Source organism: Diadema setosum, chromosome 9, assembly GCF_964275005.1.
Source record: "Diadema setosum chromosome 9, eeDiaSeto1, whole genome shotgun sequence".
In the NCBI taxonomy this organism is placed as follows: domain Eukaryota; kingdom Metazoa; phylum Echinodermata; class Echinoidea; order Diadematoida; family Diadematidae; genus Diadema; species Diadema setosum.
Genome location: NC_092693.1, coordinates 12517437 through 12533023, shown reverse-complemented (window position 1 = coordinate 12533023; position 15587 = coordinate 12517437). Strand labels below are relative to the sequence as shown.

The 15587-nt window shown below is 40.4% G+C and overlaps 1 protein-coding gene across 1 annotated transcript in view; it reads left to right on the top strand.

The window, feature by feature from the left end:
* Positions 1-15587, top strand: part of LOC140233046 (polycystin-1-like protein 2) — a 72176-nt gene that overhangs the window by 22632 nt on the left and 33957 nt on the right. The window contains exons 5-6 of the mRNA XM_072313155.1: positions 1256-1812; positions 3843-4070. Of these exons, the coding sequence (XP_072169256.1) occupies positions 1256-1812; positions 3843-4070 (785 nt within the window). The remainder of the gene's footprint in view (positions 1-1255; positions 1813-3842; positions 4071-15587) is intronic.

Genomic DNA, 15587 nt, shown 5'->3' with positions numbered 1-15587 from the left:
CTTAATCTGATCCGATCGTTAGCTGGATGCTGGTCATGCTCTATTAGCACGTTCTGTCTATAACTAATACCAACTTTCAAAGCAGTAGCATTATATTTTTAGAAGTTATTAGAATTGAAAGTGAAGAGTGTGTAAATTGTTTTTAGGAAATGAAAAGGGGACTCTCAGACACAATTAATCACACTATTCTGCAAAAAAAAAAAATAATAATAATAATGTAGAAAAACTGCTAAAAACAAAATTTCCTGTTTGTTTTATGATTCCAAACCTTAGCATAATGTAGAAGAAGACTTGCTCTTTCAGAATATATGAAAAACTGAAGATTGAATAGGTTGGCCCATTCCACTTGTTTTGAGTCCTCACACAAAATCAGGGCTTGCAACTTTTTGTTGCTTTTGTGATGTATGGTCACATATTTGAGTTGCAATCATATTTACGTGAATCAAGTCTGCTGAGCATTAAATACAGACCAAAACAGTACCAGAGACATTGTTTTCACATAGGAATTGTCTCTCCAGCCTGAATTCAAATGGTCCATCCATCTGCTCTGGATCTCATCAGTTTGTACAAACAAAATACTTATAGGTGTTCTGCATTTTATGCAAATGTGCTGACTAGCTTTTAGGCAAAATCCTGTGAGCTAAAAGTTCAAGGTACTATTATAGTTATGATACTAGTATCTAACAGTAGTATCCACATATAACATACACATTAAAGAATCATGAAAACCTTTTTTTTTTTCAGAAGATAACCAGAAGAATTTAAAACTTTGTCCTTGTAATGTGTTTTATGTCAACTGAACCTCATGATTTTTTACATGGGCAAGGGCCCCTTTTGAGCATCTCTGTACAAATTTTATGCATGTGTGTTAGTGTCTGTACAAGTGTGTGTATATATGTTTATGAATTACAACACAATATGCCAACATGGAGTGACGTTATAGGAGGGTAAAACTGAAAATTGTTGAGCTCATTATGAGTGCATGACTTTGGTTAAAGAAAAATGTACAGTCCCTTCTGTACGGAATGCTGCGTTTCTCTGAAGTCTTGTTTTTGAGCTTCTTAAAAACACCAAACTCTCCCACTGAACAAGTGCAATGAAGAAGAAATGAACCCACATCTCTGTAACATTTGACATTATTTTTACGGAAATGTGTTCCCATATATCGTCACTTCCACTCCTCGTCAGTGTCAGTGGCCTGTGTGAATACGTTTCGTTAAATCAATTAATTTTTTGTTTCATCTCCTCTATTTAGATTACACACCAGCCTCATCCTTCAGTGTGAATGAAACCATCATTGCTGCCGCTGTAGTAGTTGGCCCATTCCAGCAGGAATCACCTGTAGCTTGGTCGGTTACAGATCATTTCACCGAGCAAGAAGTCCCCTTTGAGCAACACTCTCCTCAGAGTATTCTCATCACGTTTAGCTGGCCCTCCGTCTTTACTGTCTATGCATCTGTACATGGAAATGAATCTAATCTTGCCATGTATATGAATGCCACGGTCCTGCCAGCAGCACGCATTCAGTGCTCAAGGAGGATTTACGCAGGGGAGGAGGTGTGGTGCGCCCTGCTATGCCGCGATATGCTGTCACAACATTCGCGTTTTGTCATCACTTTCGATGATAGCGACGACCAGGGGACAGTTGTTCAGCCAGCGGATTGGTCGCTTGATGATTTGCCAGAGGACCTGGGGGGCAGCGTAGCATCATTTCGAGGCTTTCTTGTAAGCTTTGCCAGCTACACGTACAATGACACTGGATCGTACAATGTCTCCTCAGAGATCTTCAACACGTTAGCTGCTCAGGTTCAGGTAAAGTTTATCGAAGTTGCAAGAATGTAAGAATTTATGCTTTTCAGTATGTTCCTTCTTCTTGCTATGCCATTCTCACTAATTTTGCAACAAAATTCACACATATCATGGCATAGTGAAATAGATTTTTTGAAAAAAAAATATATATGTAACATAAAACTGAGATGCCCAATATTGTAATAGCATAAATTTTTGGTCATATATCTTCATAGAAACATACCTCCCTCGTATATCTGAAGTGCTGAGTACTTTGAAAAGAGGCACTTGTCAGAAAGCAGCACAATAAACTGTGAAATATCCTGCTTGTAGGAGAGCGTATCAAGTGCTGCACGTAAATGGTCAGGTATACACACTGCACATGTGGAGAATGCTAACCTTACCAACATATGCAATATCATCTATATAGGACATTTTAGCGGCGCATTAAAAACGTGTATTGTTCGCTCACTTTTTACCGTTCAATATGAGGGCATATTGAACGAAATGCATACGCTAACTTAGTAATTTCCCATAGGCTACTGTTATTGTTGCTGGCCGTTCAATAATACATCTCAAATCAATAATATGTCTCATACTTTGTCTAGAACGTGAAATCTTGTTACAATTCAAAAGCACGCAAACATCTTGCTTGCTGCTTGCTTCTTACGCAGTTAGTTGTGTAGGGGCTTCCCCTTTTTCAGCGCTGGGATGGGACTGCCAAGTCAAATTCAAAGGCGAGTAAAAGTACGCCTATCATGGTGTTTTTTTTTGTGTGTGCAGTTTTTGCTTTCTCTGCGTGGTTATAGATGATATTAGGTGGCATTAATTCATGGAATACCAGGGAATATTGCACTCATTAGGGCCAATATTGCACCCATATTCACGCAATATTGGCCCTAACGTGTGCAATATTCCCTGGTATCCCATTTATAGCATTCTAATATAATATGAATATCTGCAAGCATGAGAATATCCTGCATGTGCTATTTCCTGTGAAATATTAGGTGAAAGTAGAGTGGCATGTCCAAGAAAGTGTTTGAAATACATTTTTAATGTAAGAAGTCTTCTCAACAAATGTTTTCTAATCATGATGTCATTTACTGACCATCTCTTGCTTGGAGTAGATAATCATAGTCAGTCAGTGATCCTTGATGCCAACATGTCGCAAAATTGGTTTAAATTTCTTGAAGTGCTGTGTAGAAAGTTTTGCCTCACCAAATAACAATTCATCAGATGTTCTAATGTATTTTTTTAATGTAACCTTCTTGTTAGCTTTGCCTTTGGAAAATGAGGTCAACTGATTTTAAGACACACAGATCACAAGGATAGAATATAAGTTAAATGTTGCTGCCACACAAACATCTCTGTCTACATAGTCATTCAACAATGTGACTGTGTTGCTCCAAGTGCTATTTTATTAGACATGCCGGTCAGAGTTTTTTTTTTTTTTTTTACCTCCGCCAAGAGAGGAGGTTATGTTTTCATTGTCATTGGTTTGTTTGTTTTGTTTTTTTTGTCTGTGTGCAAAATAACTCAAAAAGTTGTGAACGGATTTGGATGAAACTTACAGGAAAGATTTAGAATGACAAAAGAAACAGATGATTTAATTTTGGTACTGATCTGGGGATTTTTATGGATTTTAGGAGGGATTTTTGACATTTTTGGCAGGAAGGGTCAATAAACTTGGGAGTTCAAGTTGTGCATATACATTGTATGAGATTTGCATACATACACTGAAATGCATGCTCTAGTTTCAGCTACGGCGAGGCACGCCAGGCAGCTGGAAGTTGATGACGTAACAAAAAGTTTCTATATTGGGAAATCTGGTGATTTTCAACATGCATACGTGTATAGGTGGAAATCACTAATCTCTATGGAAGAACAAGATCAGTGATGGAAATGAGCTGCTTGGTGGAGGCCTGCACTCTCAGAGTGCTTCTGTGGTTTGTTTTGTTTTGTTTTTGTGAGCTCTGTACATGTCCACTCTGAAAATACTCATGTAGTTAAGTGTAATGTTTATCACTCCTGTATTGCTGTACCTGTATACATAGGTGGAAGTGACCAAAAGGCCTAGCTGCATCACCTCACTGGCAATCATAGGAGGGTCAGATAATGCCACTCAGCCACAGCCCTACCTACGATGTTCAGACATCCACATCTCTGCCAGGGTCAACATTGACGATGACTGCGCAGCATCCCTTACCACCTCGTTCGAATGGAGGATTCTAACATCTTCGGTAGATGGCGAAGTAGTGGCAGCCTTTGAGCTGGTGACTCACGTAAGCCGCAAACTAACTGGCATTTTCCATATATTCAATAATTTTTATTTGTAAATGTGTGTGTGTGTGTATGTGTGTGTGTGTCGGGGGGGGGGGGGGGGTTAATCAGCAATGGGTTCTCTGTTGGCAGTTCCATAACATTTGCTCTGGCGACAATTGCTCCCTAATGAAATGTCTGCTTGCTAAGCCAAACGTAAAACCTACCCACAAACATAACCCAACCCTAATCCTAATCACATCAAACTAAGCCTAAAACCCTATCACAACCCTAACCATAAGTCCTTGGAGAAAAGAATTAATACTGGAGCAGTTGTCACATTAGAAAATGTGATGCCTCTGTGGTCATCCATATGAAAAAGGAAAAAGGAAAAATCTTTAGTAGATCAAGAGAAGTCAAGGAAACAGTTGTTCAGTGCCTGTGCATGGTAGTTCTGTAGAACATTGAAACTTGCATGTCTGTGTGGACAAACTGCATATGTGGGTGCACACACACACATGTTTGTGCGGACAAACTTCACATGTGGGTGCACACACACACACACACACACACACAGGTGCACACACAAATCCTCATGCGGTCACAATACTCCTACTTACATTGCTTCCTTGGAACTCAACGTCCAAACAAAATGTTGTGGCTTAGATGTGAATTACATAAAAAGTAGAGCCCATTAAAAAAAAAAAAAATAGGTTGTTTAATTCATGATTCCTAACAATAGCCTTGAAAAAAAATTTTGTCCATGAAACGTAAAACTTTATTCCATAAGTTAATGCATTCTTAAAAGTGTTTACTCTGTAGACTCTCTGCCAACATTTGTATGCCTCCGCAACGAAGTGGCCGGAGGCATTATGTTTTCGGGTCGTCCGTCTGTCCGTCCGTCCGTCCGTCCGTCCGTCCCGTTTTGTTTTTGTCGATATCTCAAGAACCGTGTGGGTATATCCTTGGGGGATAATACTTTGTGTGGATTTTAGGGTCACAGGGTCAAAGGTCAAAGGTCACAGGTTAATTTGTGAAAAAAAAAAATTGAAATTTCATGTTTTTCTCCATATCTCGCAAATGGTTCAAGGTATCTTCATGGAACTTAGTATATATGCTTGTACCGATGGGCAGTGATTATCTAGGGAAGTTGGGGGTCATGGGTCAAAGGTCAAGGTTAAAATATCACTACTTTCCTTAAAATGCAATATGCCTGAAGGTTTTTATGCCTCCGCCACGAAGTGGTGCCGGAGGCATTATGTTTTCGGGTTGTCCGTCCGTCCGTCCTTCCGTCCGTCCGTCCGTCCTTCCGTCCTTCCGTCCGTCCGTAATGAATTTTGTGGACAAGGTAACTATCGAAACCTGTAGAGGTATCCTAATGAAACTTGGCATGTATGTGTATTAGGGGGTGAAGTTGTGCCTATCAACTTTTGGGTGCACGTGGTCAAGGTCAAAGGTCAAAAGGTCAAGGTCAAATACATAAAATTTCACTATTTCCACCATATCTATTGAATGCCTGAAGATATTTTCTTGAAACTTAGTGTATGCATGTATTACCCAATTAAGATTCTCTGGTGAAAGTTTGGGTCATGAGGTCAAAGGTCAAAGGTCAAAAGGTCAGGGTAAAATACATAAAATTTCACTATTTCCACTATATCTATTGAATGCTTGAAGAGATTTTCTTGAAACTTAGTGTATACATGTATTACCCAATTAAGATTCTCTGGTGAAAGTTTGGGTCATGAGGTCAAAGGTCAAAAGGTCAAGTAAAAATATTAAAACTTCTTTTTTTTTCTCCGTACCTTCGAAAATTGTTCAAGGTATCTTCATGGAACGTAGTATATACATGTACTGACTGGAAGTGATTATCTAGAGAATGTAGGGTTCATGGAGTCAAAGGTCAGGGGTCAAAGGTCAAGTGCAAGACTTGAAAATTTTACTATTACCCTCATATTTATGCAATGCCAGCAGGGTTATTTTTTTACACTTGGTGTATGCGTGTGTAACCTAATAGAAATTCTCTGGAAAGTTTTTTTTTTTTCTTTTTGCCTCAAAGGTCAAAAGGTCAAAGATCAAGTGAAAGTGCTGAACTAACTTTTTCCTCCATATCTCGGAAGTGGCTCAAGTTACCTTGAAACTTAGTACAGGTACATATTATGCATGTTCTACCTGAAAGTAATTATCTTATGAATTTTAGGGTCAAGGGCCAGATGAAAATGGTAACAATTTACTATTCAATTCAGAAATTGCACTTTTTCTCCACACCTGTACCTTGAAAATTACTCAATGCCTAAATGTGTGAATGGGTCAAAGTCGAGTGAAAGTCCTTAAATCCCTAGATACATGCTCTCCTATTCATCCAATTAAACCTACGTCAAGGAAGGTGAACATTCAACACATTTGTGACAAACTTGTCATTCCATTATTTTGCCAATTTTGTGAAAATGTAATCACACAGTGTCCACATGTACTATCTAGACCTATTGGGAAAATCATGCATTATGGCGGAGGCATACCAGTCGCCAAAGCGACATTTCTAGTTTTTTTTAAACTTGATGTATGGCATGTATTACCCAATATATATTTTTGGGGAAGTTTCTTGCCAAAAGGTCAAAGGTCAAAAGGTCAAGTGAAAGTGCTAAATTGCACTTTTTCCTCCATATCTCGAAAGTAACTCGAGGTATCATCATGAAACTTATGCATGTTCTACCTAACAGTGATTCTCTGTGGAACTGTGAGGTCAAAGGTCAAAGGCCAGGTTTAGATAATACTATTTTACCATTTGATACTGAAATTATACTTTTTCTCAATACCTTGAAAACTACTCAATGCATAAACTTATAAAAGGGTCAAAAGTCAAGTAAAAATCATCAGTTCCCCCAAATACCTGCACTCTGACGTTTTAATCATTCATCCAATTAAACCTAGTTCTAGGAAAGTGAACATTCAGCACATTTGTGGCAAACCTGTCATTTTAATATTTTGCCAATTGTGTGAAACTTTCATCACACATTGTCAAGACATTGTACTATAGACCTATTAGGAGAACCATGCATTATGGCGGAGGCATACACCAGTCGTCGTAGCGACATTTCTAGTTTTCTTTGTAATAAAGATAATCACTTGCTATTGGGTATGTGATTACTAATGGATATTGCAGCATACCTGTGTACAAAGAATTGTTTATTTCTAGGTGGTGAATTTTTGTGTGCAGCCTTTGACAGAAGTAGGTACTTTCTTTTGCTGTCAAGTATACATGCATAAAATTTGCCATATATGAATGACTGCAGATCTGACACCATAACAGAATGCCTGATCACATTTATAAACAGTTAAACTTACATAAGTCAATCTTCTCGGGACTGAGCAAAACACATCGACTTAGGCGATTTTCAACTTGTGCGTAAGTCGAAAAAAATCGACTTGCAGTTACACCACCCGTACATTATGTATAAATGTACAATGTCATGTATGTTGTCTACTCTGGAGCCGAGAGCTGGAGAGAGGTACAGGTGTGCCGCAGCACGGGTCGCCCGGCAGGGCCGCGGCTAACTTTGCATGGACAGTGCATTAGTATTGGCACAGGTCCGATTACTTTACACCTTTGTTAAACCTTGGGGAAGTGAATGTGAACAATATTTGAGCAGTGATTGATTCCAGTTTACCATTCTTTGATACCGTGGCTTGAAATGCGTGTAGAGGTGTAATTCTAATTTACCTGTGCCCGTAACTTTCCCCCTACTTTCCGCTTTGAAAACTCAGCAGCTTCATCCATACCACTCCACTGCACAGCGCAGACTGCAAACATACATAGACTATACACAGCCCAGTCGCTGTACGTACGTAGCGCGACAGGGCTGTACCAGCGGACCTCCAAACACGAAGAGGGTTCGACGATCGCATGCGATCGCTTTGAATTTTGATACTTCGAAATAGATCATTTTTTTTTGTCACCTGTCTGGTCGGGCTAGGTCTTATGTAAACAAAAACTGGCGTCTCGTGATTTTTGACAGTGATTTATTACACAATAATCTTATTCGACTTATAACACAGTGAATTTAATGGATTTTCCGTGAAAGTGTTCTTGGAATTTCATCGACTTAGGCAAGTATTCGACTTACAAAATTCGACTTGTGAGTGAATTAATACACGTAAGTCAATGGGGAAAAATCATTGACTTGCGCGATTATTCGATATATTCGACGTCGACTTAGGCGAGTTTAATAATATATTCACAGACATTGTATATATTCATATATTCATATAATCATATATTGATATATTCATATGTTCATATAATCATATATTCATATAGTCCTATATGTAGCATGGACCTGTTGATCATTTGTGATTATTTGTAACTATATGTAATTATACAGTTACAGACAAGCCTGATTTCACATAGACCATGTACAAAGTACAGCCGGGCCAAAGGCGGGGCCTAAGGCCGGACCCAAGGCCACGGGCCTTAGCCCGGAACCAGGGGCCCAGAGCCCAAGTGGGCCCAGGCCCGGTGGCCCAGGGGGCCCGGTGGCCCAGGGGCCCAGGGGCTCATGGGGCCCAAGACCGGGCCGAGGCCAGGAGCCTAAGTGCTGGCCCAAGGCAGGGGGCCCAGCCAGGGGCCACCAGACTGAGACCACTAAGAGTACTAGTCATGACTTGGTGTGATAATGATGTGACAGGCCTGTGCATACACATATTATGTAAATACACTGTACAGGGCTGTGCATATTATGTAAATACACTGTACACTAACTATACACAGTCATGACTTGCTGTGGTAATGATGTGACAGGCCTGTGCATACACATATTATGTAAATACACTGTACAGGGCTGTGCGTATTATGTAAATACACTGTACACTAACTATACACAGCCCAGTCGCTGTATAAATCGCAACAGGGCTGTACCTGAGCAGCCCACAACACAGAGCAAACACAAAGCAAATTTTACGATTGCATTTAGGTTTGATACTTGACATCATTTTTTGTCACCTCAAACGCATGAAAGACAATCTTTATTAATGAGACTTCATACCGTACCTGTTTTCCTGGGGTTATTTGTGTAAATTCTGCGATCTGGGTACTATTCGCAAATCTAACAACATGTGAAAATATCAACTCCTGATCATGTAACGTGCATGTGAACATTTCTGTGTTCACTGCTGTATTCCATGAACATGAATTCAACAACTACTGTTATATCCTGTAATATGAGCTGCCAGGACAAAACTCACATACGCTCTGATTCTGTATGGCAATCACTTTCAAAGCAATGTATTGATACATTTCTGCCAGCTAAAAATTCTTAAATGTGGTTCACCCATGTGAACGGGTACAGAAACTGAAGCCTAGGTGGTGGGTTAAGCAGAATTGCTGCTGTCCTTACAGTCCCACTCATATGTTTTCATGTTAGTCTAATGCTAGTTTGTGGCAATAAGAGAGTGTGCCAAACAGTTTGCCAAGCAGGGATTCAGCTGGATGTCGAAAGTGATTAGCCATTCTGATACTTGAATTTAACAATACCATTTAACAATTCCATACCACCTAAAACCCCAACCCTATCAAATTCTTTAGAATTTCTGCTATCAAAACAATGATAGGATAATCTGCAGACAAAGTAGATTTTTTCTGTCACAAATCTGCTGTTACTGTGTTATTACCTCCGCCAAGGGGGAAGGTTATGTTTTCGTTACCGTTGGTTTGTTTGTTTGTTTGTTTGTTTGTTAGTTAGTTTGTCTGTGTGCAAAATAACTCAAAAAGTAGGTAACGAATTTGGATGAAACTTGCAGGAAAGGTTTAGATTGATACAAGTAAAAGATGATCAAATTTTGGTAGTGATCTGAGAATTTTGGAGGAATTTATGAAGGATTTTTGATATTTTGGCAGGTAGGGTCAATGCCGTCAATCCCTCGTTTGAGGCGAGACCCCAGCTGGGTTTTTCCAAAGTGGGGTGCGTATATTTGTCGTTTGAGAGTTGGGAGTCGAAGTACTTGTCCATTGCAAATAAACTTCCTGCTCAGACGTGACAAACCTGGAGGCCAAGCCAGGGTTTGATGACTCCAGCAGCTGTCGTATTGCGTAAGAGCATGATAAGGATATCTGCCTGTGGCAGACCATTCAAAGTGAACTCAATTTTCTCTATCCTTTTTAAAGTTTTCAATTTTATATTCTATTGAGAAATTCTATGGTCATCCATTTTACATTTCGAACGAAAAAAATTGACCTGTAAATAACGAAAATACAGGAATAAGAAGGAGAGCATTACCAGTTTGCCGGTGCTGACAATGTGCTATTTGGCAGTGAGTTACAACGGGGAGGTGAGACTACCTCCCTGGTTACAATCAGCCTGCTGACTGGATCATTGAGAAAGCAGCTGTCGTATTACGTAAGAGCATGATAAGTGTCACAGAATTTGCCCGATTTCCATCCTTATATATGGAAATAAACGGAACAAAGAAATTTTCATAACCTCTGAGAACTGTTGGTAGGCTGTAACTCATACAAGATGAAACGGAGGAAACAATGTGCATTCAGTTAACTCAAATATTTTAATTGTCTATAACTGACTATTGGTTTTACAGCAAATTATAAAAAGAGAAAAAACGAACATAAATTATTCCTGCTCAGTGGCTTTCTGGCTCTTAGGAGTTTATGTTTAACTTAAATTGGACTTATTTCACCTCGAATGGCTGTCACGGGTGTACGTTGCGTGACGATGGCTTATGACGACGATGTATGACGATGACAATGCAGGTCGATGACGATGTCGGTCGACGACGGGGCCCCGTTACGCTGGTGCTGGTATGGACTGTCGCGTGGTCTGTCGTAGCAACTCTTCGCGATTGCCGTTCGCGTGGTCGCTCTCCCGACGGACGTCTTAGCGGTGTCTCCTCAGCATCCAGGAATGAAGTTCAGTCGACAGTCTATGCTCCCTTACAGCCTCGGAGCTGGTCGACAGTCAACGACGCCTTTATGCAACTGCCTCTTGCAGTGTCAGTGGGCCCTTGACCCTTCGGGAAACCCGGAAACCCTTCAAATATCAAAATATTCAGATCACTTACAGCCAGAGCACTTGAGCACATTCATATTATCCTAATCAACGTTCAAATTACCTCATTATAAATATACAAATGTATCTCAGCTCATGCAACCATAAATAACAACCATTCTATATTCTATATCACATATTAACTGAAGCGTTTAACAATATTCACTCTCAATTCGAATATCAGTTACACAAACGAATTATGCCAATTGAATACATAAACATTTCAGAATTAATGCACTTACCACTATCTGTGGGTATCTCTAGTTAATACTGACTGGGGTGGCGGCCCCTGTCACCGTTACCGAGTGGCCATTCTCATGCAATGTGTCACGGAGACAGCACCACAGCGTGATGTCCCCTTCACGGCCTGATGTCATACTGCCGCTCCTTGCCACACATAGCACTACCGTGGCTCTACCGGGAGCGGTCTGGAATTTCTTCTATTGAAATGCTAAACAGTTTGCATCAATTTACATGCTTAAGTGCTAATTTACAAATTCCATGCAAATTGACCTCAGTGGAGGAGAGCGTCTGTCACTCCACTCGTGACAAATAACCCCCCATTTAAGATGACAGTCGCTCTGAAACAATAGCCTCATCTCTCTAATTAAAATCCAATGTCTGTAACAGGTAAGTACTTTCTCACCATTACTCTTCTAAATCAAAAACATTATACTCCTTATAACAATTCACTGCTTTATAACTTCACTCGCTGTGATACATGACAGACTACTGTTCCAAATATCGGCTGCTGTCCATGGAGACAGTTTATGTGTGTTTTCTATCAAACCAACAAACTCCACAGTATACTATACAATCTGATTTACTCAGTCAATTGGATAACATATAAACTTCATCATATCTCTTTTAACACTCTTTTGCATTATTATACCAGCCACAGTTCAATAATAAAATTACCCTTTTTCACCGCACAATACAAAATTGACACTTTCGGCTCAATTTCAACAGACTCTTCTTGTTGGCCAGTATAACATTGGAGAATATTAAGATACCTGTGCTAATCGCATATTGTGTGCATTAGCTGTTGCTACAAAATAAATTGTAATGTGCAAAACCTTCTTATGCACGGTATTATACCGGGGTGTCTGATTCAGAGCAATCAAATAATTTCAGAGACGTATGAGTCAACTGCATATCTTACCTCATACTCAGCATATATAATTTGTGTAATACTGTAGCTTTACAACCTCCTAGCATACAATGTATATAACAGTAACAATAAATTCATTGCAAAATTACGTTGTGATTAAACTCACATATAGTAGTGATGACATGGGCTGTTTACACCTCTATTTCTAATCAGTAGGGCATCTGCTGAGGTAATCAGCCCCAACATTCTCTGAGCCTTTGATTACCTGTACACGATACTGATATGCCTGCAGTGCAAGCGCCCAGCGCATGACTCTTGGGTTTTGCATTCGCGCGTGTGTTAGATGAGCAAGCGGGTAGTGGTCAGTTTGCAGCTGGAATGCTCGGCCATACAAAAAGTACGAGAACTTTTTGACCGCCCACGCAAGAGCTAGACACTCGCGCTCTACGATTGGGTATACGCGCTCGCGCTGCAGCAGTTTTCGAGAAGCGTAGCTGATGGGGAAGTATTTCCCCTCGCTTTCCTGCATCAGCACAGCGCCGAGTCCCACATCGGATGCATCGGTCCGTAGAACGAACTCTTTGTCGTCATCCATTAGAATTGGGAAGTCGACTAGTCTGTCTCGTAGTGTACAAAATGCTTGCTCATGGGATTCGTCCCATCTTATCTTGTCAGGCTCATTCTTCTTCGTCGCGTCTGTGAGGGGAGCAGCGATCGTGGACATGTTCGGAATAAACTTCCGATAATATCCCACGAGCCCCAAGAATGCTCTCACCTCCTTCTTGGTTGTCGGTCGCGTTGTCGCCATCACCTTCTGGATCTGTTCTGGGGTAGGTTTCATCTTTCCTTGTCCTACGATGTGTCCTAAGAACTCCACGGACTTACACGCGACATGACACTTTGTCGGTCTCGCTGTAAGGTGAGCCTGTCGTAGTCGGAGGCAGACTTGTCGGATGTCGTTCAGGTGCTCCTCCCATGAGGAACTGTAGATCAGAATGTCGTCGATGTAATGGACGACATGGGGCAGGCCTTCCAGCAGAGCTCTCATCATCCGAGTGAACACTGCTGGGGCATTTACTAGCCCGAATGGTAGTACCTTGAACTCGTACTGGCCGTCTGGCGTGACAAACGCGGTCTTCTTCCGGTCTTCTTCGACCACGGTGTAACATTCTTGCTTTGCAACTCTTACAAGAATAAAAGACGGGTTCTTAGAATGGATTTAACAGAAACAGAGTGCCATGGTCTGTGGCTTTATTACAGTATATTGTGCTGCCCTCTACATGAATAAGCATTATAGTGTGAGATTTAACACATAGTACATAATGTCACATCCTCCCCCTTTTGAAAGCTTGCAAAATAAACAGAATTACATATATCATGTACTTCAAAATGAGAAAATGAACATCTCTAGATGAGAATGGGTTCCTCAGTTTTTTACAAATTATGCTGATTATTATCCATCTATTTCAAAACTGTATGTTTAGCCATGTGTTGCTAATACCTGATAATAATAAGCATTTTACAATAAAAGTTAACACTTTCTCCAATACTCCAAAAAGTGCATTTGGCTTCCAACATCTGCCAAACTACTAACATGCTACAAACTATCAAAACAGACATTTTAAGAACAACTTGTCCTTATTCGGTTTGCATATCATATGTCCTTGATACATATAAAGCAGTACTTTCTGCAAATGATTCATACAATTCACCAAAGAAAACTTAAGAAGTTTTCTGCATGCCAAAAACAACATATTTTATGCAACAATGATTTGATATGCTTACAGCTTTTTAGTGTTTTCACGTATTCTAGTTTTGACATAATATCTTTCCAAAAACACTGGCATTTATAAGTATGACAAAATAATACATCAATAAATTTTGCTTGCAACTTATGTACATATTCATGTACATTTATGAACAAAATCATGAATTATGAACAAAATCAGAATAACCACAAACGCTCTTTGCAGATAAGTCCAAATCAGTCCATCAAATGTTCATGATAATCTGTGATATGTAAAAAAAAACACAAAAAAAACATGCATGTCCATATGAGTACATATCACATTTTTTCCTTTCCCTTTTTGTTCAAGCTTCAGGATGCAATAACAGTCTTGTGTCATCATACTGCTCCAGCGTCCATTGACAAATATGCTCCAAGCAAACTGAAATAATAGTTCACTCTTATTGAAGAAACAGTCCTATTAAACTCAAATCTCTTTAGAGTTATTTTCTTTCAATATTTCTCCAGTTTATTGTGATTTTTGTGATTTTAAAAGCATGCATTAACAATTAATACTTCACGTAATCAGCCAGGTTTTTTGGCTCACGTCTCCGGCGGGTAGACCTTCTCACAAATGGTTGTCCATCAGCTCGTCGCCCATGCTGCTCGCTCGGGTTGGTGCGCACAGGCCTGGAACGTGATTCATGAGAAACACCAGTACGCGACTGTGAGGTAGAGCCTTGTCCAGGATCAGCAGGGGGCGGGGTAGGCTCAGGATCAGGCATCTGAAACAGAGGGGAGTCAAGATCAGGAGACTCTCTGCTTGAGCGAAGATGTTCCCTGTTCCGTCTATACACCTGATTGTGGTACATCACCTCGTACGATCGCTCGTCAAGCCGTCGTACGACTGTCGCCTTCTTCCACTTGTCATCACCTAGTCTGAAGGGTTTCATTCGTACAACATCTCCTTCATCAAGCTCAGGTAGGGGTTTGGAATGTTTGTTGAAATAATGAGCTTGTCTTTTCTGATTAAGCATGAGTTGCTGGATTTCATGCTTGCTCTGATGTTGCATTGGTTTGAGAGCGTCATGAGTTGTTGGAATCTTGGTCTTAGTGCGTCTCCCAAGAAACCGTTGCACAGGGCTGCTATCAACACCTTGGGTAGGGGTGTTTCGAATGTTCAGTAAAGCCAGGCATTGATCCTCACCAGACTTCCTGCATTTCTTCAGCATGCGTTTAGCGGTTTTGACTGCTGACTCAACCTTGCCATTTGCCTTGCTGTTGTATGGTGATGTTGTCTGGTGTTTGATTCCCAGTTCTGTCGTGAAATCAGAGAATTCTTGGGACTGAAATGGGGGACCATTGTCGCTGACCATTACATCTGGCAGGCCATATCTTGCAAAATGGTGTTTCAGTTTTGATATGACCGCTCCAGCAGTTGTCTTGGAGAGCTTGTCCAATTCCCAGAAGTTGGATTTATAGCACACGGTGACCATGTACTCAGCACCTTCAAAACTGAAGAGATCCACGCCGATCTTCTCCCATGGTCGGTCAGGTAGTGTGTGTGACATGAGAGGTTGTGGACTTTGAGAATTGCTGAGTTCCATGCATACCTCACATGTTTCAATCCATTCAGTGATCTCCTTGGTCA